The following is a 24,261-nucleotide window of genomic DNA, read 5'->3' as shown; positions in this document are numbered from 1 at the left end:
TTTTGCGGGCTAGCGTGCGCACATAGTACGATGATGCGCGATGTCTCACACGGATCACTCCACTCGGGCTGCTCGCTGGTCTCACTCATATGAGCGCCACTGAGAAGGGAATGGACGTGAGACACCGAAGACGAGCCTTTGGTTTTTTTTTTTTTTAGTAGCAATGATCGACCATGGTCAGCGACTACATAGGCTTCGTAGGCCTCCGCGCGGTCTGCCAAGATATTCGCGCTTCTGGGGAAGCGTAAGCTTTTCATTGTCCAGCCTCGACCGGAGGTGCCTTGGGTGCTTAGGTATCAACGGTACCTGAGGTAGGATTGAGGGGTCCGAGGGTATTGCCACTCACCGAATGATTCCACGCCCTATCCAGAGGCCTTGTGCATGGGAAAAACATGGCGGCATTGGCAGTGGCAGTGGGGCGGATACTAATCTGGGAGCCGTGTTTCGACAGACAATAATTGTCGGGCTTACGTCTCTAAGATGCACGGTAGCTGGTGTGACCCCCAAAATAGAAGAGCGCCACTCGAGCTGCAGGTTCAGGTTCGGGTTCAACGCGCTAGATCGGCCTGTCCGCACGGTGACTGGACCACAGCCGATGCCCTTAACCCGTTTCAGGGCAAATGGCGTCTTCCAAGTAAGAGATATAAGACAAGTCTAACACCTTGTCACCCTAGACAACCGTATTTTAATAAAGTCCCCTTTCCTCTTCTCTCTTCTTCTCCTCCCCACACTCTCCGCACATCAACATCTACGTCTACATCTACACCCCACCACATAACACCAACCCAACACCATCACAATGCGTTACTCCATCGTCTTCGCTGCCGCTGCCCTCGCTTTGGGCGCTTCTGCCGAGGTATGTTTCACTTCCCACGCCTGGTGTGATGGTCAAATGTTTTTATCCCGTTATTAACGCGTGAGATTAGACCTCGTCCATCAACTACCTCACTGAGACCAACTCTCTGGGTGTTGTGACCGGCCAGCCCGTCGCTGTCACTACTCAGCCCACTGTTGTGACTTCCCAGCCCGCGGTTGCGACTTCCCAGGAGCCTGCTGCCTCCATCCCCGCTGGTCTCTCCTCTCCCGTTGTCACTCCCGTGACTGTCAGCGGTAGCAAGACCCTCGTCACCTCCGTCAAGTCTACTGGCACTGCCGCTACTACTGGCACCACCAAGACCAAGACCAAGACCTCCACTGAGACTACTGAGACCACTTCCACTTCCACTTCCACGTCCACGGACTCGTCCGACTCTAGCTCCTCCAGCGCCTCCATGGCTGCTAGCTCCACCTCCACTGGCGGCGCTGCCATGGCCACTGCTGGTCTCGGTATGTTCGCTGGTGCTGCCCTGGCTGTTTTCGCTCTGTAAAGCAGCAGCAACCTGTGACCATGTCCTCGTCATAGCGACTGAGGTCCCGTATCTGCAAATACTATGATAGGGAAACAGCCAAAGTGACGTGACTGGTTGAATGGATACAGATCGATTTGATCTGTGGGATGAGGGACGCGAAAATGTTAGCAGCTTCTTTTTTTTTTTTTCGATCTTTCTTTTATATTACATTAATCACGGTCACGGGGGACTTGTAATTGATTATGTCTGGGATGTGGTACAGTGACCCTTTTGTTTCGCAAGTGAATCGGATAGCATGCCCGCGGCGCACCCGTTTCTCACTTGATTTCTGATGCTCATGATTAGCTTAATTCCTGGTAAATAGTGAATCCATTGTCAAGAGAATGCCACTCCTTGAGTATAACCTTGTTCCGACGCCGTTGTTCCCCTGTCTATACAGGCACCTAGATCACATTGTTATGTGTCTGTAAATCCTAGATGTGAGCAATCCCATACCATGAGAGAGATAGATCGAATTATTTGAGTCAATTAAAAAGAGGCATTAGACTCACGCCAGGGGCAATCACAAAGCAAATGTGATCTATCAAGGAAGTACAGAGTCATCCCAAAAAGGAAATGTAATGAGCGACGCGACTCGCGTGACTGACGCGTCACCGCTTCGGGACTAGTGGTTCCAAACAGCCGGTTACTTCGTCGACCGGCTGTTTTGCTTCAATCCAAACATTAACATCCACCATGGTGAGTTCCACGATCCCCAACTAGCGCTTAGGAGATACTAATGTGATGCAGCCTTCAAATCTCCGCCGACTCGCGGCAGACCATGCCGCTCTGCACAGCGACAAGCTGCCGCCATACTACCTGTTGCCACCGGACGATGGTCGCTTCGCTGTGGCCGACGATCTATCGCAGTTGACGGTCCTTCTGACTGGCCCGACCGGTACACCGTACTCCCAGGGCCTCTGGCGACTCCATCTCAAGATGCCAGAGGACTATCCGAACAGTCCGCCCAAGGCGACGTTCCGAACCCGCATCTGGCACCCCAATGTGGAGGAACTGACAGGCGCAGTGTGTGTAGACACACTCAAGAGGGACTGGGAGTCCAAGCTTACCCTTCGCGATGTGCTCATTGTGAGTCCCCATATCGAACGTATCATCCGACCGCTGTCCTAACTTGACGTCAGACCATCTCCTGTCTCCTCATCAATCCCAACCCCGACTCCGCCCTCAACGCATCAGCAGGGACCCTCCTGCGAGAAGAATTCAACGCCTTCTCCCATCAAGCCAAACTAATGACCTCAATCCACGCCTCAATCCCCGACGACCTCAAAGACTCCGTCCTAGAAGCCAAACACAGAGGCGAAGATTCTAACTCAATACGCCACGAGGAAGAACCAATTCTGCAGCGCCCCCGAAAACAAAAACCCCTCCACCCAGGCACAATCAAGAAAACAAGCAAACCAACCCCGTCAGAAGACACAATGAGCGACAGCGAAAACGAAGACCCAAGCAAAGAAAACAACCCCTCCCTCTCCTCAACCCCGGTCCGCCTCACACCCCCAAGCCCACGAAAAGCACTCGGCAAACGCCCCCTCTCCGTCCTTACCATGCCATACCCCGAAGACCCAGACGCAGACATGATGCTCATAGACTCCGACTCAGAGTACGAACGGGATCTACCAAAGAGCTCTTCAGAGCAAAACATCAGCGCAAACACCCGCACACGCTCATCCTCGCCGCAGCGCAAGTCTCCGAGACTGGCACCCAGTAAGGGCAATGCCTCTCGACTCCGCGACGATCTCCAGATCTACGAGGACGTGCCAGATCGCACGTTGATGGATATCTCGCGTCGCTTTAGCAGCGACGGGAAAGAGAACCGCGCTACTGGTGGGATGAAAGATATTGAATTGCAGGCCAAAATTGCGTCCAACGCTCTTGCTCAGACGCCTGGTCTTTCAGTGAAATCATCATTGAATTCGAATCCGTCGCGTGTCTCGAAGAAGGTCGTCGGTGGTCCGCGGAAAACCGCTGTACCGAAGGCTAAGCCGCGCATTGGAGTTCGGCGACTTTGAAGATTCGATGGGATTTGTTGGACCTTTTTTTTTTTTTTTTTCTTTCCCTGCATTTCTGGCCTGGTTGCATCATTCGGTGTCTTGGTTACTCTATATCTCGATACCCCCTTTTTCCCTCTACACCTTGTTTGATATTATATTGCATAGGAGGGACTGGTTGCATGGGATGGATATGTTAAATGAGGATTGTTTCATAGTGGAGTTACGGTGCTTGAATAATGCCTGGCACTCGAGACATTTCCTCTTCCTTTCTAGTGCTCACCTCCTGCCGCTTCTTGATCACTGGTAATCAACATGCATTGTTCACTGAGCATCACCTGATTATGATTATGGCCTGCCTCAACAATTATTGATTCCAAAAGATATCATTTCGCGGCTCTAAGTTCCAGTTCACAGTAGCCGAATGTAGGTAGGTGTAAGTTGATGGACTCACAGAAGCCAGACGTGAATGCTACATTTTCCATGCTCCTTGGCCCCATCCGCCATCACAGCCACTCCATCGACTCCTATTGGTGACTGTCTTCTAATATTTGCGAAAGGCAACACGGAATGCACAGGCCGTCAGGAACATCAGTCCAGCGACCAGAGACCACAACACGACCAGCAGAGGATCCTTGACGAGTGGGGACAACGCCATGCCCAAGAGATATCCTAATCCTGCCGTTCCAATATAACATGCCTGCAAGATTGACTTCATGCTCTTGGGGGCGTGAGAATAAGTATACTCAGAGCCGGTTGGCCAGCAGAATACCTCGGCAATAGCGATGATCACGAAAGCAGGAAGCTGTAGGAGCACATGGACATGATTTGGGATTTTTCCTCCCTGCGATGCGTCGCACGCAAGAGGACGTGAGTAGCACGGACCAGCCTGGTAGATCGCATGCTGGACCACGGCAGAGTATGCCATGGCAATTGACATAATGGAAAAACCAAGCGTGATGCGATTCACCGGGCTAAAAGCGATCTTGCGTTTCTGCAAGAACGGATAGAGTAGCTTCTGAACGGTTATTCCAAATAAGACGTAGGTCACCGCGTTGGAAGTTTTGAGGAGATCATTCGGAATCCCGTGCGTCTCCATTTGACCTGCTTGAGAGATTGATACTTGGGATGCCTCGCCCATGCAAACCCAGAATATCGGCCAACCAATGCTACGCATGTCAGTCAGCCGATGCAAGGCACCGACAGTGATGCGAGTTCACTCACCAGATCTTGAAGGCCGACAAAGCACCTCGAAGCTCTGCGATGAACTCTTTATCCCAGAGGACGACTCGGCCGTGCACCTCCAATTGCCTCTCTGGGAGAGCGGCATCGAGATTGAATCCTCCCCTCATAGCACACCATAGGCAGCGAGCGGCAAGGGGAAGCTTCGAGCCTTGGCTGGGTGGGTGGACTAGGGGTGGAAGCGATTAGATGCACAGAAATGCCAGCTTTTGTGACTTAGACCATGAAACGTACCAAATTTTGGCCTCGCCACTTGGACCACCAACACACAAAGAGCCACGGCACAGAGATCCAACAGGTAAGCTGACCAGAAGCCAATGTATTTCTCCATCAGTGTGGTGGCGATGCTACCCAATGAGCCCACATTAACCATCCTACCGGCAAAGGCCATTAGCTAAACCCAACCCCTCATCATAGGTCTCTCCTATTCACCTACCAATAATATACATTGTAGATGTATTGGATGGTGAGTTCGCGATCTTCCACTACCTTTTGCCCTTTTTTGTTGGTTCTGATTCGCATATCTGTTTCGGTGTATTGATCCGCTGAAAAGTCAATTAGCCAATACGTTCTGCTTCTGCATTCTGGCTCGTACCGATGAAAGGCTGAACAGATGCTTGTACCCCTCCGAGACCGATAGCAATGAGAACCGCCCCGGCCACAAAGCCAGGAGTTGAGACACCAGTCTTCATCTCCGACGGGAAAGAGGTCGCAAAAAGGATTGCAGATCCAATTGCATAGATGCTGCAGATGTACAAGAGAGATTGGTCAGTTCGTTAACCTAAATATCACAGCGCAAAGCAAAAGAAACGCGCGATGAGCTGACCACGTGAATATTTGAAGAGATCGATATCGGCCTAGCACTCCATCTACTAAAATCGATGTTGGCAGTGGTAGGATGTTTACCAACACCGTGAACGCTAAATTCACGGTGGTGGCCGTAGACTTTCCCAGCCCCATTGCCCCGGGTACCAAGTCGGTCGGTTTGTTTTGAAGATAGTTTTCTGTGGTTTAGCCTGGTTAACAGCGAGATCAAGGCGTGGTGATTTAGGGTTGATGGATATATACTGACGGAAGAGGGTCTGTGTTCCATAATAAGCAAATCGCTCCGCCATTCCAATGGTCGCCGCCAGCCAAACTCGCTGAGGAAGATGGGCTGGAACATGTTGTAAATCGCGAATCTCGTCATCTGTGGCTAGGCGGCCCTGCATCGTTGATGAAGAGACCATAGACACGGTCTGAGCTTCTGAATTGCCTGGTATTTTTCAGCAGCGGGATTGTTTCTCATGGGGAAAACGACAAAGCAAGTTACTGGGCCGCAAGGATTTTATAGATACACAGTCGTTGGATTAAAATATGACAGAATATGTGACTAGCCTGATGGGGTTTACTGAAGGTGTGTTCGGAATCAAATTCGGAGTTCGGCATATCTTGACGATGTGACATTGGGGCCGAGCCGATGGCTAGATCCTACAGCCTGAAAAGACAAAACCTGAGAAGCCATGGTGCAAAAGATAAAACTCCTTGTAGGGAAACTGTTCAGCAAAGACAATCGCCAAAAAGAGTCTTCGGATTTCGGCATTCTTTTCGATCGCGTTCGGATGGTAGTGTGCTTTTCGGCTTGGTTGTTTCGTCCTCCATAACTAACATTTCCTAGTCCTCATGACGACCACAACTATAGGCCTTCAGTATACGCAAGATGAAAGCGGTGCAAAATTCAACATCCTTACTGTCATTGTCCAGCCTGCCCATCCGGAGCTCATTGAAAATGCGAGGTCGTGACCTCAGAAGCTAAGTCGTTGCTAGTGACGAGCGCTAACTCCGACGTTCCTGTCACAATTCCTATGAAGCATATGAAGATTGAATCGATCTTTTTTATGCCTGAATGCTAAATCAAACGCTTCTTCACGGGTTCAAAATGATCAGCAAGTGCTCAAATTTATCATACCCAACGAAGCGAAGGGAGACTGGTCAAAGACTCTGCGAAGGCATCGTAAAAGACGGAGAACAAAGTAACTGTTAGCAGCAATTGCAGAAGTCTTCAAATTGCCCAGGCGGTTCTCAGAAGCTCGTCACCCTCCTTAGTAAAGCATCTCATCAAAGGCAAATCGGAAATCTTGGGTTTCAAACAAGTCCATCCCCTGAAGATCGAAAAAGAAGGGCGTGTCAATATCAGGATTTAATATCGTATCGAGATTAGTATTGTCGACGGGAATTTCTAGTCTCGGCTCCAATATTTCATCAATAATACTCGAGAAGACGGACGTCGCACGGACGAATAACGGAGATGTCGGCTGTTCCGAACCTGCCATGGACTCTAGATGCGAGATAAAGACGCTCAAGTTGCGTATGAGGGAAGATCGGGACCCGGAAAACAACAATGGCTGGCCCGTCCGAACTTGTCTCTGCAATGCCCGGATCAAAACGCCGGCGCATGAGAACCCATAGACAAGTGTCTAAAAAGCAAGATAAGTGGAGATCAATTAAGTGGCCAAAGGAAGTACTCACGATCCAAGTGAAGTCACTCTTGATATCAACAGACCGCTCCCACTGTCGGCCCAGGGTCAAGACAGTCGAGAGAATTTCAGAGCTGACTTCCAGGAGTGCAGCATTTGTGTTATCACTATCCTGACACAATAGGCTTTGGACCAAAAACTCATTATAGAGATAGCCGAGGTATGATATTATGGACATCAACTTCACTCCTATGGGAAGGTCGGACTCCCAACAACTAGGCGTGTATTGAAGATGTCCGGGCAACGAACTCCAAGCCTGGTGACAGCGACTGGAGACTCCCCTAGTGCCAAGAGTCAGCACCACGTAGACAAAACTGGCCCTAGACGGGCGTCGACTTCAACTTACCGCAATTGCTCCGTTCTATTTGGACTTGACTTTTGGAGGGACAGCTCCAAAATTTCTTCTCGGAATGTACTGATAATAAATCGTAGTCGTATCCACGATGTTTGCTGATAGACTTTTTTTGTATTCCATCCATTAGCATCCAAAGAGCGTCGAGCAGCCTCCAGTGTGTAGGGTGGTCCAGCCAAAGCCTCATCACTGATATCGAGAGGAAGAAGACAATCAGAGTGTCTCCATGAAATGCGAGGTGGTCGTCCAAGGAAAGTCGCAATACTTTTATCGAGCTGATAGGAAGCTGCGAAAAGCCTACGTCGAGATTCCAGAATGAACAGCGGCAATGAACTAGGTGTGTCTCTATGCACACCAAACTCGAATATATCCGTGGCAAGCTCGCCCAAGCGGTTCCATGTCACCGAACCTGTGAACCATCTTGTCAGCGCCGGCGGGATTCATGTGGGATCATTAATGATGACTGACTGGAATCACCCTGCAGCAACTTTGACAAGAGGAGGTTTTCATGGACAAGACAGAGTGAAAGATCATTCAAACTTGTTAGACTCTTGCATATCTGTATAGTGAGATCGCATACAACCAACATTTTGCGAGAGAATTGGGTTCGTGACTCGGTATCGCGAACCCTACCGTCCGCTAGCCCAAAGTAGCTGGCCCGGCCTGCTAGAGCATAGAGAACTCCAATAATCTCCAAGCGAAGGCAAGGCCCAGTAAAACATTTATGGAACACACTCCCGTCGGTGTTCTGGGGGACCTTCAAAGCCTTACTAGTATTCTGTATTACCAAAGTGCTGAATTTCAACAGTTGTTCGTCGGACGCGGTCCCAAACAAGCTTCCCTTAACAGTGACCTCAAGCTCGTCCAGCGTGTTGAGGATAAATGATGATGGAATGACGGCAATTTGAGAGACGCTGTAGTATTCCTGAACCAAGTTCTTGATATAGGAGAAATCTCGCAAACAGCTAAGAACTTCTGCGGTCCTCTTGACTAAACCCGGAGATGGAACCATGACGGAATTCTCGCGTCCATCTGTGTTGCACTGTTCACTGGCCTGAAAACCAAAGTCAACACTCTCCTCAAAACCCGCGATGAAGCTCGTCGGACCCAAGTATCCCGCTGGCAGCAGTTGGTCAGTTCGAGGTGCTGGGTGACAAACAGAAGGGCGTTCTGCCACAGCGTCCAGCGTTTCAGAATCAGATCTGGGGTTCTCTAGGTTTCTCAAAGAAAGCGAAGGTGATCTATGATTTTTTGGGTGTTCAGCTTACTGATCTTTCTGCTGCACCTGCGCAAGGCGAAGGAATGTGGACATACTTACAGGCGGATTTGACTATCCTTATCGGGTCGTCTTCTGGTGGCGCTCGTCAACGGTGCAGGATGGTAGAAACACCGGCCGGTGAAGCCCCGTTGCTGGCAGCGTTTGCACACCGGCTGGGCATGGTCGCACCGCACTTTGTCTTTGCGACAAGGCTCACAGGAAGCAAGCTTGCCGTTCCGACGCCGAGAATGCCTGTCACAGTATTAGCAGAGACAAGAATTGCAAGTTTGAAACCACCAGAGACATCTCTTGTTGATGATACGCAAGTCGTGCGCCTTATTGAATTCGCCCCTCTTTCTCTCGATCGGATTACTCGCTAAATTTCACTGCTAGGGGGTCGTATATACATCGATGGTCTCGAGAACAGAGCCGAAGATGTGCAGGTGGTAGGTGACATAGGGTTGTGAAGTACAGGACCAACGTTGTTCCGTTCGGCCATTATAACAGGGGAGGACTAGGCACCGAGGTCTGTATGTACGTGAACCAAGCAACCAAGCAACCAAGCAAACAACGATATGTATTATGGAAAACTGACCTCCAAGAATCCCGTCATACTCTAGCGACTGCTTATTGAGTTCATGCTGTGGGCAGTCTTGTCGGATCTGAATGGGAGGGTTTAGTAGGGACTAGGACAGCCCCGACGTGGCCAGCGGCGTTGGAGTAGAGTAGCGAGATGAAAAGGTTACCCAGCTACGAAGAAGAAGAGTGAATGTGTAAATACTTGATTAATGGAAGGACTCTCCGGAACTATCGAGCTTTAATCAATCTTGACCCTCACGCTAATCTTCTCGAGGGCCACAAATCCCCGACCTTTTGTCAAAAGCAGAAGAAACGGACCAGAAAAGAGGACCGAGACAGGCTCAGACGGGAACAATATTTCTCTCTCCGGGAGACGACTCAGATGCTCTCAATAAGAGAAAAACAAAATCAGACAACCGCTGCACAACATATAACAAAACACTAAGTATACGAGCCTAGGACACGTCAGAGAGATGGTGAGACAACTGAGGATTGACCACACCAGGTGCAAGAAAAGGGTGATACCGGGAAAAATTCCCGATAATGATATGTTCGATTCGCATGTCTGGGGGAGGATTATGTCCGAAGGTATGTGTGAACACCTTGAAGATGTCCGGCACGCCCAAAGAATCTGCAGTTTAGGCATGCAATAATATATCCCAAGGAAGGAGAATTAACCACCGTTCAATCCCTTACAGAGCGTAAGGGTTGACAGAGCGAACAGTCAGGCATCTGTAAAGACTTGGATTAGCTTTGGAATTTTTTGCAGAATTCGCGTAAGGGTACTCACGGCGGGCTCTTGCTCAGGTCGGTCTTCAGGATGATGGGGAGGCGAGTCATCTCAGTGACATCCTGGATGAACTCTCCATTCTCCTCGCGCAGCTTGAAGAGCTTCAGGTATTTCTCCTTGTTGGTCATCTTGTTCTCGGGCGCATCGCTGGTGCTCGAGGCAATCTTGGGGTCAGAGCGAGTACGGTGAGGTCCCTGTTGAAGGTGGCCATTGCGGGTAGGCGATGGCGGCATGCTCTGGGTCGAGCGGTCAGCCGAGTTCAAAGAGACACCGGCAGCTGCCTCAGTCACCTCATCCACATCCTCATCATCATCGAAGAGGGCATCGACATCGTCAGCAGACATGGTTCCAGTCTCCGTCTGCTTGCGCATGGCCTCGTCGTGCTCACGAGCACGCTGCTTAGCAGCCTCAGCTTCGCGAGCGGCGGCAGCGGCCTGAGCAGCGCGAGAGTTGCCAGGCTTGGGACGCTCATCCTCAGGGATGTAAGCAGAGGAAGGAACGCCCTTCTCCCAGTAAAGCTCAAGCACGCGAGAGTCCTTGCGGTACTCGGCCTTCTTCAAAGGAAGCTGGTCACAGTGGACACGCTTCTCGAAACCGTATTCGGGAATAAGAACGTCGAAGGCGGACTCGTACACGCAAAGCACGATACCCTCGCTGATGAGGTCGCCACCAATCTCATGAACTTTGCGGTCCATGTTGCGGCAGGCCTCGATGTGAACACTCTGCTCTTGAGCATTGAGAGCCGAATCCTTTTTGTTGTTGCAAAGGTCGGCGGTCTTGTTCAAAGACTCCATGTCCTCGGTGAACTCAATAGCGCCTTCTGAGAGGACTGCCTCGAGCTGACGGTGCACAAGAACATCGGCATAACGGCGAGATGGGTTGGTAAAGTGAGTGTAAACCGGCACATTGAGGGTGTAGTGCTGGCGCTGCTCGTCGGGGGAACCAGATCCAACAAAGTACTTGGCCCGCTGCATGGCCTTCGCAAGCAGGACTTCCATACCCTTACGAAGATCGACATCTTCAACCTTGCACAGAGTACTTTGCAGAGTTCCACTGCTTGATGCGTCAAGACCAAAGCCAAGACGGTTCATTCTCTCAATAAACAGCGTAAGACGGCGGTCGCTGGGAGGATCCTGGCGGCGAAGGAATGCCTTCTCAGGCATGGCACTAACCAGCTTGCGAGCGACAAAGAAATTGGCTTGGCGGCTCAGCTCCTCAACCAGCTCATGGGCAGGAGTAGAATCGAAGATGTTATACTCAACAGGCACATTTTCATCGTCAAGCTGCTGGAGCAGACGCAGGCTAGGGACGTTAGCAGCACGGTTGCCGAAACGCGCATCCCGGAACTTGTTAGCAACAGTCTAGAAAGAAATTAGCATAAGCAAGGAAGTTGAAAGACAAGAAGGGGTGAAACTCACGCTCAACAATTGAATGTTGTCGTTGGTGATACCGGCACCGGTCGAAGTCGACTTGCCAGTGATGACTGAGTTAACCTCCTCGTAGCTGAGACGGCCTGCGCTCTTAATGACACCCTTGCCAATCCAGACGTCATCATCAATCTCGCCAGTCTCAAGGCTAGCCTTGAAGACGACGCTGACAGTCAGACGGTCCTCGCCAGGGAGAAGGGAGCATAGCTCATTGGACACACGAGGGGGAAGCATATTCATAAGACGGTCAACCAGATAGACAGCAGTACCGCGCTTCTTGGCTTCACGGTCCACAAGAGAGTTACCCTTGACGAAGTGGGCGATGTCAGCAACGTGAACACCGATCTCGACCTTTCCGTCATCAAGCTTCTTGACATGGAAAGCATCCTCAAGGGCTTTTGTGTCTTGCGGGTCGATGGTGAAAGTGGTCTCCCCACGGAAGTCACGGCGGGTGGCGAGAGCCTCGGTGTCGTTGGCAACAGACCAATCTTCCCAGCCGATGCTCTTCAAAACGGCATCGGAGAACTCATCAGATCCGAAGTTGTTGTCACGGAGGAGGGCATCCGTCTCGACACGGAGGTCACCCATCTCTCCAAGCTGCTCAACGAGGGTACCGAAGGGGTGCAGAGAGGTGATAGGCCAACGCTTAATGGAGGCGACAAAGATGCGGTTGGCGTAATCCTGGTGCTTCTCCACGAAGTCACGCGGGGCCTGCTCAGTAGGAATGGCAATCAAAGGCACACGCTTATCGGTGGGCTTGAACCAGACAATCTTAGGCTTTTCCTGGTGACGATCCTGGTTACGGCCGTGGGCACCATCTCTGGCTTGCCGCTCGGCCTCCTGCTTCTCCTTGGTAGCCTGGCTGCTGGGACGAAGGAGACCGAGGGTACCGGAGAACATCTGGCCCGCAATGCGTTCAACGACCGCAACGACATGTCCAGCGTACAAGGGCTTCTGCTCATCGCTGATCTCATCCTCCTCAACAAGCAGAAGACTCTGTCCCTCAACCTCGACATCATCGTTCTTCTTCTGCGTAGGTCGCTGACGAAGACTGCCACGGCGGCGGATGCTTCCATCCGGGCCAATCTCTTGCCTATCGCCATTGGAATCAGAGCGACCCAGCTTGTCATTACCAGCATTGCTGCCCGAGCGCGCATCGGTGATGTCCTTGCGCTTCTTCTTTTCCTCCTTCTCCTTCTTCTGGGACCACACCTCATCCACATCGAGGAGCTCGATCGCAACGTAGTCACCCTCAAGGGCGCGGTTACGGTCCTTGCTACCACAAATGAAGATGTCGGCGTCAAGATCAGGAGTTGTCACATAGGCGTCAGAGCGGTTCTTCTTGTTCACACGCAGGACACCGGCAACCAATTGGCCGTTGCTAATAAGAGCAGGAAGGTTGGCCTGGGGCAGGTAAGGAGTGAAAAGCGTCTTGCGCTGTTGTTGTTGTTGCTGCTGCTGCTGCTGAACAGACAGCTGGGGCGGAGCGTGCTGACTGACACCGAGACCGCCCATACCCTGACCATTCTGTTGCTGAAGGGCCTGGAGTTGTGCAAGCTGGAGCGGGTTCAACTGCTGGCCACCGAACATTTGAGGAGGAGCCATCATGACTTGTCCCTGGGGCAGCTGGATCAGCTGACCAGGGTACTGGAACTGGCCGATGGAGCCCATCGACTGGTTCATAGACTGCCGCGAGCGGTGTCCAGGCTGGAAACCACCCTGCTGCTGCTGCTGCTGCTGTTGTTGTTGCTGCTGCTGCTGTTGGTCTTGTCCCTGGTTCTGGTTGTTGGGCTGGCGCCAATTGCCGTCAAAGTTTCGGGAACCCGTACGAGCGTGTCCACCGGGCTGGCTGCCCCGGCGCTGGCTGTCATTTGGCCCTCCTTCAGCGGGAGCAGCGGGGAATTGGAATCCACCTGCACCGCGGCCAGAGATGGAGCCACGATTACCACCAATAGCCATGGACTGGCTTCGACCGTGACCACCGGCCCGAATGTTGCCAGCACGCTGCATACCGAGGCCTTGCGGCGCAGGAGAAGTGCTGGATGCAGGCTTGTCATCAGACTGGCCTTCCGAGCCACTAGCACCAGGCGCAGGAGCCGGGAATTGGAAACCCGAGGCGGTTCTCTTCTGTTGGGCGAGCTCGGCGGCCTTCTTGGCTTCTGGGAGAGCTAGAGAATGGCGACGCTGGTGGCCACCACCAGGTGGACCTCCACGACCACGGCCGTGGTTGTTATTCTCGTTCCTGTGGTTGGGACCTTGCTGGTGCTGATCAGCATAACCGGAGGCTCCCGACGACGGAGCAGGAGGGGGGCCCATTGGGAGACCGGGCAGAGCGGATTGATTGCGGCGGTGCGAGTGGTTGGGTGGCGCGTGCATCGAAGCTCCAAGCTGCTGCGGTTGCTGCTGGGGGAATTGGAAGGCATTGTTGACCTGAGGAGAAACACCACCCATGTTGCCGCCGGGAGAGAAGGCGTTGACCTGACCCAGCTGCTGAGGCTGGAGTAGGCCCATATTAACGTACTGTTGATGTGTGGCAGCAATTTGCTGCTGCTGCTGCTGGAGCAGCTCAATTTGTTGCTGGATGGCCAATTGTTCCACTAATTCCGAGTCAGCCATCACTCCGGTTTAGTCGTAAGAAGGGGAGATCATACTCATCAAAGGGGTCAGCTCAGAGGGACTTCTCCGATGAGCAATATGGAGCTTGCGCCCTCCGGGGCCTGGCGGCCCGGACTGGCCTTGCTGATCCATAGTTCCAGATGAAGGAAGGCAGCTATCACTGTGGAGTGAAATGTGCGGGGAGGCGGAGAGGATCCGGTGACAGGAGAGACTGGTGATGCCTCCAAAGGCAATCGAACCGAGATATTCGGATCACAAACCAACCGCTGAGGGTGCTTTATATTTGGATGATAGTTTCAACGCGACGGACGATGCGAACTATACTGAAAGGGAGAGAAAGAGCGGATCAGTTAAAGGGTCACAGGATGGTATGAGAAGGAAACCAAGTCAAGTCTCAGGAGAAAAGAGAGTGGGCAGGCAAAGTGAATGAACGAGATGAGTGTGGGAAGGAGGGACACAAAACGTGGAAGTTGCGATGAGTCGGACAGTTTGCATTGCGGGCGGAGACGAAAGGGACCCGTCCAAGACCAAAACAGTCGGGAAAGAGAGCTCAAGGCAGTAACACGCGCAGGAAACGTGGATCAGGTGTCCAACATGGATGATGAAATGGGGTATAACAAGAACGCCCTTACCTGCAAGAGAGACTAATGGCAACCTCGGAGCCCTAGCATTCCAAAATGACGTCTGTGCTGTCCAACGTGGGATGAAAATCGCTTGAAGGCCAAGGAAGCGGTCAAGTTATAGAATCGAGGGAAAGTGACAGTCAAATCAATTGCACTGATCAATGCGCGTTGAATTGACGAAACCAAAGATCGACTGAAAGGGACGACGCTCGCTCGATTCGAAATTAGGAGTTGGAAGGACCGAGTCGACTGGAATGAAGCTCGAAGTACTTGAAAGTCACTCTGTAGCTGACAACCAGATCAAGAAAAGGTGTGGTAGAGGCAATCCTCGATCGAGAGCCGGGAGTCGGATGCTCGAAAATCACGGAAGCCAAAGCTGGGGGGTAAGGAGCTGTTCTCTCCAGGAACTCCCGTCCAGGAAAACGGGAATCAGTTGCACGTCCCCGAAGAGAATGACGTGTAGAGTGATAGAACAGACGATGCAAGCACCGAGAAGGAGCGATGGGAGAGAGAGAGAGAGAGAGAGAGAGAGAGAGAAGAGATGAGGAAGAAGGAGGAGGGGGGAAAGGAGAAGTGAAGTGATGATGGGATCCATACAAAGGCGGGTGTGGGGAGGCCAAAAGGAGGGTCGTACTGTCACTCCAATACAACGTATATGTCAGAGTTTCACATTATAACGGGGTGTAAATACATTGTCCGAACAGACCGCAAACACATCCAAGAGCGGATGGCCATGGATGATTTCCATTGCTCCCATCTCGGCCCCCGTTGCATGTACGCTTATCTTTCTCTTTACAGGTGTATGTCCCTCTATCGGATTTGACCGAGATAGGACAAGCTGCCCTGTGGGTGAGGGAGACCACTTCGCGTGATTTGCAGGGATGGACCCTCCTAGTTACAACTATACGCTGGTAATGAGTTGGCAGCTTTTAGGGCCATCAAGCTGGAGCAGCAGACTCTTGCGCTAATGGCGACTTGTCTAAGAAATTTTTTAAGAGGGTAAGAAAGGCCTGTTTCATGCATAGCTTGGGCCATTTCCACCCCTAGTCATTGGTCACAAATTCTGCAATCCATGCAATAGACAACGAACAAGAAGCCGCTCAGCTTGAAGCATAAAATGGATGATGCTCACGATGATGCAAAGTGAACCAGACTTCGACTGCTGAGTCAGCACGTAATTTATTTCAGATTCGGCGTGATAAACATCGGGAGGAGCTTTGGGACTGACGATAAAGACCAAGAAAAAAAGGCAAGAAAGACAAGGTAGGGTCTCCACCAGAAGTGCGCTAGTCTTAGGATATCGCCCATTCACTGCTTTAATTCGTTTGCGCCCTAGTCGCGCAGCACCAGCTTAAACAGTCTGCTAATCTCGATCGCGCTTTAGACTACCCCAGACCAACCTTCCTGCAGTTCCTCTTTTCCGCACCACTCTCCTTGAACATCTCATTCGCTTTTGGCTCTGGTTGCAGGGGACTTGGAGCTCGACTCAAATCACCACACTTGTACGATTGCTCCTGTTCATCAGGGTATTGCTAGGAGGACGTTGCTGGGCCCGAACAGCCCAACTGCTCTCACTTGACCCCGAACGTGAGCAGGACCATGCCTCACACTCATTTCGCGTAACCTAGAACCGCCTTTCGCTCTTGTTTCACCCCTCCCGACCTTTCACTCCTTGTCTTTGCCCCTCACCCTTGACCTTTTCCCCCACGCTCTCAACGTTCTCTCCACAATTCCTCCAACTTCTCTCGGCCTACGACCGCTCCCGAAATTCTTGCCTGACGCCGCCGAGAGGCTGGACACACTCACAATGACTCGAAAGAGCGGCCACATGCCGCCGTTAGACAGCCCGTCGAAGCAACTTATGATTGATCTGATTCGAGACCTTGAGCAGGCGAAGCTCTTTTCTACCGAGCTGAAGAAGGTTCATGCCTTCGAACGGAAAGCCTACTATGAAAGCCTCGACCAGATCGATCGTGAACAGGAAGCTGTGCACACCGCTGCCCTTGACAAAGTCGCGGCGCTTCACAACCAGGTCCGCGAGGAGGCCGAGTCTGTCTTGAAAGAACACATTCGCGCTGAAGAAGAAGAGCACCGACGCAGGGAAGAACGTGAGCGCAAGGAACGGGAACGTATTCAGCGTGAGCAGGCTGAGAAACAACGGCGAGAACAAGAGGAAGCTGCACGGCTCGAAGCAGAGCGCAAGGCTAAGGAGAAGGCTAAAGAGGAGGCTAAGAAGAAGGCCGAAGAAGAGGCTGAGCATGCACAGCGGGCCGTGCAGGAGGAAAAAGATCGCAAGGACCGCCAAGAAAAGGAACGAGTTGAGTCAGAAAAGCGCAAGCAAGAAGAAGACGCCAAGAAAGCCCAGCAGACCCAGCAGGCCGCAGACCAGGCCGCAGAGCAGCAGGCTCGAAGCCAGCAACAACAGAAGATCGGTGCTAGTCGACTTACACCCGAAGAGCTCGCCGCGCAGGAACGCTATGTCGCAATCCACAAGGCACTCAAAGAAATGCGACAGTACTTGCGAAATGCCGGCAAGCAGAATCCCCTTGTCAAGAAAACAATGGGCGACATGCGCCGTTCGATCAAGAAGTGTGTCGGTCAACTGCGAGATGGAAAAGGCGCCAATAAGAAGCAGGTTAGTCCCCTTTCTACGGAACGGTCCTTCACCCCAAGGGCATGGATGGAACGATCTCTGACATAAATACCCAATAGCTCCAAGACATCAAAGTCGAGCTTCTCAAAGCTTCCGCCGTCCCCGAGCCCACCGTTGATATCCGCCAGTTCCTTGCAAACACTCCTCCTGAGATCGCTGCTGAGGAGAACAAGGTCCCTGCTATGCTAATCTACGGACTCAACATTTTCGCAAAATGCCTGATCTCAGCTCTGATAACCGAGGCGTCAATCAACCACGCCCACGCCGAGCCTATTGGTATTGTTGCTGCGCAAATCTTTTCCATGGATGAGTTCATGTACAAGGGCATTCACATGTCCGACATTCTTTGGGCCAAATATCGGGTAGTCTGCCCAGCCCTTTGGGGATTCAGCGGTAGTGAAAAGACTGAAGCAGGTCGAATGGCACTGGGTTGGTGGCGCGAGGAAACTGGTGGCCCCTTCATTAGCGAACAAACTCACCTGGACCGTATGACCGCACTGGGGGCCGGATTCTCCTCCTTGACACTTCGCAACTTCGCCAAAGCGAAACGCGTAAATCCGTTCCCCAACACACTGTTTTGGACCTCGATTCAAAAGATACTCTCTATTCCTCCCGGCGAACTTCAGGATACACAGGTCACCTTGCTGCAATCCATGCTCAAGTCTTCTGAGGAGCGTATCCTCACGTTCTTCGGCCAATTTGGTCTGGTCATCATGCGAAAAGCTATTGTCGAGTTGCCCGCGGCTATTCCGCGCAAGAGCATGCCTGTGACCCAGCTGAAGCTTCTGCAGGAGACTTACATGCGGCATAGCAATATCCTCGTGTAAGCCCGGGCTTCTAAATTTACGAATCGGCCACGGCCACGCTTCCTGGTATTTTAAAAGGCCAACCGGGCTTTTGCACCTTGTACTATAAAGAAATTGGAGTATGGGAAACGACAATGTTGGTGATAAATCGCATGGCTGGATATTGAAGAGCATTTTTTTAGCAATTACCCAATAATCCAAATCAATTGAAATCTTATAATTATATTTTTTCTGACTTGCTAGGCTCATGCCACGACACTCAATCAAGTTAGTTCTCGATCGTCAGGGTCCTACTTTGCGCAGATCAGCGGCAGATAGATACAGTTCGAGACTAGCGCTCGAGTCATCTCGTGACAGCCCTCACTCGGAAAAACTCCATACAGATGATATAAAAGCCTTAAAGACCCTTTCCATACCACCAGTCCATACCGAAGCATTGTCAAGATGAATCCAAGCATCGCCTCCTTCCGCCTCGCTCTCCAAGGCACCTTAAGAGGCCTCCAAGCACGGATCCAGATCCAAACTCCACTCGCCCGTACCGTGGTACTCCGCGACCCACTCAGACAGACCAGGGCCCCGTCATATTCACTCATGTTCTCGACTAAATCGATGTCCTCGAACAAGATGTATACCAAGACCAAGCCCAAGTCAAACCCAGAAGAGTCCGCCTCGGATCCATTGCAGACCTCATCCGTGAGCCTCGAGTCTCTCGGCATCGGAAAGAACATGAAACTGTTGCTACTTGCTATTCTCTGTGTGTTTGGCACAATCGAGACTTGGTTCTGGTGCAAAGCTACTTGGATTTGGTGGAAACGAGGGCAAGAAGTTAATAAAGAAGCGAAATAAGGTCCGGTAAAGTTCTCTTGTACCAATACACAATCTCATCTCACCCCTTGGCTTTTAGCGGGATATAATCGCTTGGTATCAATAAATTAGAATCATAGATTTACATCATGCAGCAAGCCCCAGGAACTCCTAATGCCGAAATATCAACATCAGAGTTATTTTCCACCGTCCCCCCTCCCATGCGGTGACAACGAAAAGCCGCCCTGAGCCACATGACAATCTCCCTCCATTTCAAGTCCCCAGAATCAGCCTCATAGTCTCTGAATATGGTCTCAATGCAGGCCCATTGCCACGGACCTTCCGTAACAGCCAAAGCAACCACAAGACACGGCGCGACGTATGCGGCACCAAGCGGACGGTAGTTGCAAGCCGATTCAGCCTCAGCGATGATTTGTTCACAGAAGAAAGCCGATTCCTGAGATAAAGTGGTGTTACTGGAGTCAAGCGCACGAAGAAGGGCATTCAAAAGTAGCGCTAGGGCCGTGACCACGGTATATCCGGCTTGGTAGCGGGATCGTTGACCAGCTACCGAGGAAGAAAAACAAGCTGGATCAGCTAGGACCCACTGGTCTAGAAACGAGCGGATCCTTTGGCCATCTTCTCGAAGCCTCGTATAAGCTTCGGTGATTTCGGCGAGGTAGGGATATGGGCGTTGTAGGTATCCTGGGAACTTTGAAAGTGATAAGAGGGTTGTGGTTGACCGCGGCAGATTTTCATCTTGTGGCGGAGAGCCTGGGGGTATGAGAGCCATTATACTCTCCCAGAAACCTGAGGGCATTCGGATTCGAGGGTTCCCTAATCCTTCAAAGATCTAGGCCGCGGATGAGAGTGAGCTACTCGTGTTGAGATCATTATTAAGTGCTAGGTGAGAGTCACATACCACCGGCACACTCATGGTAATAAGTAAATCTCTTTCAAACCCGCTATCCCACTTGCGCACGTCTATTATCTTGAGTAGATGTGCAATTGCTTGCCCATGGCTCACTTGTTGCTTTTCATGCTTCCGAAGCCACCCCTAGAAGAATGGGAATTAGTATGGAAGACTGTAGATGGCCAATTGAACATCCAAGGATGGTATACCTGACATATTGAGATTAGATAGATAGCGCAAAGCGTATCGGGCGATTGAATCTTAGCAGGATCATTTAAGGTCTCTCGTAATGTTCTCAATGATTTCCCATAGTGTATCAACACACCATGAGGAACCTCTCTACCATGGAAATAAGGGTAGGAGGAGACCAAAGCCTTTGTGGCAGCATCCAGCGCGGCGCTATGTCCGAGTCTGCGGGGAAGATCCTTGAGAAACGGTCCATAGAATGTGATATCATAGCGTATATCGCTAATACCGAGAGTATTAATAAAGCAGGCAGCGAGTCGATTGGTAGGAACATGAGTAATTGTGGGACTCGCAACTTGCTTCGTGAGAACTATGTCCCGAGTTCTTTCGGGCTTCATCTGGTTTGAGTCGGCATTCTTAAACTTGTAACGTTGCCGACCACTTCCAGCACAAGGGACTGACAACCGAAGACACCTTGAACAGGGTTGCAGTTCATCGCACTAGGTCACGCATTAGACCCACAATATACCCATGGACCATTCATGTAATAGACATACCTTCTTTTTCACTTTACGGCAGGCTTCGCACGCTTTACTAGATGGGACTCCTGGCATATTGGACGGGGCGCACGGTAATACCGGAAAAGGAAAGGCCGGTAGTAGTGGAGGTAATAGTGTACACGTCGGTCACTGTGGAATGAACGACAACCATGAGCAATCAAAGATCTTTGAGTCAGGCGATAATTATGCCCTGAGCTCCTCGTTCAAGGGTATCTCAGTGCCCCGCCGATTGCGGTGAAAAGGCCAAGACGGCTTGGCCCCCAACTAAGAGCAACCAATCAATGGCAGACAGAGGATATACAAGTTCTTCATGACTTACACAGCTGCATGATAGTACTGAAATCGGATTGGACTTTAGAAACCTTCTCGGCGCAGCACATTTCGCGTTTGGTCCGTAATGCTTACTCTCGAGCGGCCGTAGTCCATGTTGGCTATCGAGTTTGGCGAGGAACAGTCAAACAAAGACATTGGGCTGTACATTGCGGTTTATGGCCTGCTTTCTGGAATCTGGGTTTTCTAATACTTCTTTGCACGTCGGTAAGTGCTTGTATTGGAAGTTCTGTCATACTAGCTGACAATTCTACGGCATCGTTTGTTAAGATTATCGACAACATGCACGGCCCTTAGCATGCACTCGCATCTGAGGTCGACATTTTTAGGCTAAGCCTGATAACCATTCAGAATATGAAGCCCACAGCTTTTGGACATAGCATGGCGTTTGGCCTCTTGCAAAAGATCGACGCTGGTTCGACGATCAATCGGTCGGTTTCCTGGCAGTGGGCTTTTTTGTGACCAATGCCCGTGCGAGTATAAGGACTTGCTGCTCACCCACTGACCAATTCAAAGCTGAGAATAGCATATCAAGCGCTCTACCTTCACCACTATTTGCACAGACTTTGTTCCGATACGGTTCGAATTGGTTGGGTGAGATGTGCATTGGAATACTGGATGTTCGCCGCGGTCCACTAATTATGCTCGATTTGGATGAAGCAACCAGCAGGTATGTCCATTCTGGAAAAATTCCACTTTGGTATTGAGTTTTTTTCCCCAGCGTGGACCATGAAAGCGAAAGTATTATGCAGAGAAGAACTCGGTTCCCCGGCCCGTGGTGGCGGTTATGCACCATCTGCGATACGTTGAACGATTCAACAGGGTTTTGCTGATGAAGCGGGAGCAACTTGTAGCATCCGGTAGTCCCCGGGCATTACTTGCCAGGCTATCCGAGTTTCGATCACTTGGTGATGCAAAGCAGACTAGATGAGCCTGATGAGCGGTCATCGCATCCGCAGTAATCTGAGTAGGGGCCAATCATTGAACCGAGAATCAACACACTTCTCTCTGAACTACCATTCTACCATTTTTGAGACGCTGCGAGTAAAAGCCGACGACCATAGTCAAACAACCACAAGTGCCCGGGTGCTTCGGCGGCTCCGGGGCGGATGGACGTAATGTCAGGCAATGTGGAACAAACCGGGTCACCGCAAGAGTCCGGAGGCAAATGAAGACCTCCCTTGAGTGCAATTGCGAGGTCTAGACAAGTCAGACTCGAGCGAACCACGAAACGGCCAGTTTAGGAACTGCCTATTGTGGATCCATTTTCCGATCTGGCCGACTGCAAGCCCGGAGAAGCCGTGGCGGGCGGATCGGGAGAGCTGTCCCATCGTGATCGACTCCCCGGTTTACTCCACATCCTGCAAGATCCCAGGGTTCGACAGTTCTGGACAATTGACAATGGGGGCGGGTGACATCACGACTCTGTTGGACGTGGACGCGAGGTCTTGGCACCCGACCAGATGGCGACTTGGGGTCAAGATGGAGTAGAGAATGGAGACGTGTGGAGATGGTGGTTTCCCCGTCAAGAATATCATCGATTGGGTAGAAGGTAGAAGGTAGAAGGTTGACCATGACCATGACCATGACCATGACCATGTAGAAGATGACTGACGAGAGGCATCGAGAAGCAAGGTGGAGAGGAAAGACCCTGTTTCATCGCCGGATCCGAGAATAGGAGCCCACGATTGGTTCCCCCTTGATCAGGGACCCCCAGACCCTTCAGGGTTTGGACCCTTCGCATCGTCCCTCCTCATTGGCTCTGTGGTGTTTTCCCTTGGCCGCAGCCTCTTTGGGTCCCAGGAGGCGTCCAGCTCTAGTTCCGCGGTCTGCACTTGTCCTTCTCCACTGACGTTGGCACTGCACTCCTTTTATAAAGCCCGTCTTCCTCGATTATCACTCATTTCACATCCGTCGCTCTTCTCTTCCCTTCTCTTTTCTTTCTGATCTTCTTTCTTTCGAGGTTCTACCAACACCGTAAACATGCGTGTTTCTGGCCTCCTGCCTTTCATTCTGGCCGCTGCGCCGGCCGTCGTCTCCGCTCGCGGCACTCTGGGGTTCTCTCTGGGTGACAAGAACGCTGATGGCACTTGCAAGTCTACTAGCGATTATGAGGCCGACTTCGACAACCTGAAGAGCCTCTCCACCATCGTCCGCACCTACTCCGGCACCGAATGTGATACCCCCCAGAACATTCTGCCTGCCGCCAAGAACAAGGGCTTTAAGGTGGTCCTTGGTATCTGGTAAGAATCCCATCAATTGCAAAGACAAATGTAGACTTGGATCTCAGCTAACACGCATTTGTCTCTACTAGGGTCGGCGCCCAGGACAAGAGCGATATGAGCACCAACGACCCCTCGTTCACCAAGGACTTTGCCGCTCTCAAGAGCGCCATTCCCGGCAACGAGGACGTCGTTGACGCCATCACCGTCGGTTCCGAGACTCTCTACCGTGGTGATTTGACCGGTCCTCAGCTTCACAACTACATCAGCGCTGTCGCGAAGCAGTTCCCCAGCATCACCGTTGGTACCGCCGACAGCTGGAACAAGTTCGCCGATGGCACTGCCGATGATCTGTTCACCACCGACACTGATGCCAACCCCATGGTCACATACGTTCTGGCCAACGCCTTCGCCTACTGGCAGGGTACTGCTGCCGACCAGGCCCACAAGACCTACTTCGATGATATGTCCGGTGCCATGTCGCACATCCAGAAGATTGCCGGTTCCAACTGGGACAAGATTAAGGTTCTCAACGGCGAGACTGGCTGGCCTACTGGTAAGTGATCAGTGTTGATGCAATTTTTTTTCACATATACTAACAGCATTCCAGACGGCGGCTCTGACTACGAGGCTGCCAAGGCCGGCACCCAGAATGCCCAGACCTTCTGGAAGACCGGTGTCTGTGGAATGCTCGCGTGGGGCGTCGACCTTTTCTACTTCGAGGCCTACGATGAGTCGTGGAAGCCCAACTCCGTTGGTGACAACGGTCAGGCCATGGACGAGAAGCACTGGGGTTTGTACACCGCCGACCGCAAGTCCAAGTTCGACATGTCCTGCCCCCAATAAGCGGCCAATGGGGACTGGACCTATTGTTTTTCTATTGTAATTTGTTTCACTAGTATGGATCTCGGGGATCGCGCATAGACAAGTTTTAGGGTCACCGAGGTGAAATCTCATGGAAATATGGATTTGTTTGTGCAGTTGTGC

General features: G+C 51.5%; 9 protein-coding genes across 9 annotated transcripts; 5 read left to right on the top strand and 4 right to left on the bottom strand.

Moving 5' to 3' along the window:
* Positions 1 to 799: 799 nt before the first annotated feature.
* Positions 800 to 1,367, top strand: N7443_000981 (putative GPI anchored protein; the record flags this gene model as incomplete). The annotated part of the gene is made up of 2 exons (XM_056881037.1): positions 800 to 856; positions 927 to 1,367. The coding sequence occupies 2 exons, from the start codon at positions 800 to 802 to the stop codon at positions 1,365 to 1,367; spliced, it is 498 nt and encodes a 165-aa protein (XP_056746275.1).
* A 717-nt stretch (positions 1,368 to 2,084) lies between these two features.
* Positions 2,085 to 3,418, top strand: N7443_000980 (putative ubiquitin conjugating enzyme E2; the record flags this gene model as incomplete). Its single annotated transcript, XM_056881036.1, has 3 exons — positions 2,085 to 2,087; positions 2,139 to 2,477; positions 2,531 to 3,418. The coding sequence occupies 3 exons, from the start codon at positions 2,085 to 2,087 to the stop codon at positions 3,416 to 3,418; spliced, it is 1,230 nt and encodes a 409-aa protein (XP_056746274.1).
* Positions 3,419 to 3,941: 523 nt separating this feature from the next.
* Positions 3,942 to 5,868, bottom strand: N7443_000979 (uncharacterized protein; the record flags this gene model as incomplete). Its single annotated transcript, XM_056881035.1, has 6 exons — positions 3,942 to 4,566; positions 4,622 to 4,808; positions 4,874 to 5,013; positions 5,076 to 5,184; positions 5,235 to 5,383; positions 5,612 to 5,868. 6 exons carry the CDS (start codon positions 5,866 to 5,868, stop codon positions 3,942 to 3,944), a joined length of 1,467 nt encoding a protein of 488 aa, XP_056746273.1.
* Positions 5,869 to 6,720: 852 nt separating this feature from the next.
* On the bottom strand, positions 6,721 to 9,071 carry N7443_000978 (uncharacterized protein; the record flags this gene model as incomplete). The annotated part of the gene is made up of 7 exons (XM_056881034.1): positions 6,721 to 7,095; positions 7,148 to 7,436; positions 7,502 to 7,916; positions 7,976 to 8,066; positions 8,088 to 8,748; positions 8,826 to 9,017; positions 9,040 to 9,071. The coding sequence occupies 7 exons, from the start codon at positions 9,069 to 9,071 to the stop codon at positions 6,721 to 6,723; spliced, it is 2,055 nt and encodes a 684-aa protein (XP_056746272.1).
* A 965-nt stretch (positions 9,072 to 10,036) lies between these two features.
* ssdA (mRNA-binding translational repressor SSD1) lies at positions 10,037 to 14,309 on the bottom strand (the record flags this gene model as incomplete). Its single annotated transcript, XM_056881033.1, has 4 exons — positions 10,037 to 10,076; positions 10,135 to 11,495; positions 11,553 to 14,158; positions 14,213 to 14,309. The coding sequence occupies 4 exons, from the start codon at positions 14,307 to 14,309 to the stop codon at positions 10,037 to 10,039; spliced, it is 4,104 nt and encodes a 1,367-aa protein (XP_056746271.1).
* Positions 14,310 to 16,607: 2,298 nt separating this feature from the next.
* On the top strand, positions 16,608 to 18,280 carry N7443_000976 (putative RNA export mediator Gle1; the record flags this gene model as incomplete). Its single annotated transcript, XM_056881032.1, has 2 exons — positions 16,608 to 17,435; positions 17,513 to 18,280. 2 exons carry the CDS (start codon positions 16,608 to 16,610, stop codon positions 18,278 to 18,280), a joined length of 1,596 nt encoding a protein of 531 aa, XP_056746270.1.
* A 423-nt stretch (positions 18,281 to 18,703) lies between these two features.
* N7443_000975 (Endosomal protein P24B) lies at positions 18,704 to 19,105 on the top strand (the record flags this gene model as incomplete). The annotated part of the gene is made up of 1 exon (XM_056881031.1): positions 18,704 to 19,105. One exon carries the CDS (start codon positions 18,704 to 18,706, stop codon positions 19,103 to 19,105), a length of 402 nt encoding a protein of 133 aa, XP_056746269.1.
* A 100-nt stretch (positions 19,106 to 19,205) lies between these two features.
* On the bottom strand, positions 19,206 to 20,776 carry N7443_000974 (Zn(II)2Cys6 transcription factor domain-containing protein; the record flags this gene model as incomplete). Its single annotated transcript, XM_056881030.1, has 4 exons — positions 19,206 to 19,916; positions 19,986 to 20,120; positions 20,186 to 20,662; positions 20,720 to 20,776. The coding sequence occupies 4 exons, from the start codon at positions 20,774 to 20,776 to the stop codon at positions 19,206 to 19,208; spliced, it is 1,380 nt and encodes a 459-aa protein (XP_056746268.1).
* A 2,259-nt stretch (positions 20,777 to 23,035) lies between these two features.
* Positions 23,036 to 24,120, top strand: bgt1 (1,3-beta-glucanosyltransferase Bgt1; the record flags this gene model as incomplete). Its single annotated transcript, XM_056881029.1, has 3 exons — positions 23,036 to 23,295; positions 23,367 to 23,830; positions 23,885 to 24,120. 3 exons carry the CDS (start codon positions 23,036 to 23,038, stop codon positions 24,118 to 24,120), a joined length of 960 nt encoding a protein of 319 aa, XP_056746267.1.
* Between the last annotated feature and the right edge of the window lie 141 nt (positions 24,121 to 24,261).

This window comes from Penicillium atrosanguineum (genome assembly GCF_028827265.1).
Source record: "Penicillium atrosanguineum strain IBT 20685 chromosome Unknown utg000001l_segment0_segment0, whole genome shotgun sequence".
In the NCBI taxonomy this organism is placed as follows: domain Eukaryota; kingdom Fungi; phylum Ascomycota; class Eurotiomycetes; order Eurotiales; family Aspergillaceae; genus Penicillium; species Penicillium atrosanguineum.
This window is presented reverse-complemented; position numbering and strand designations above follow the sequence as displayed.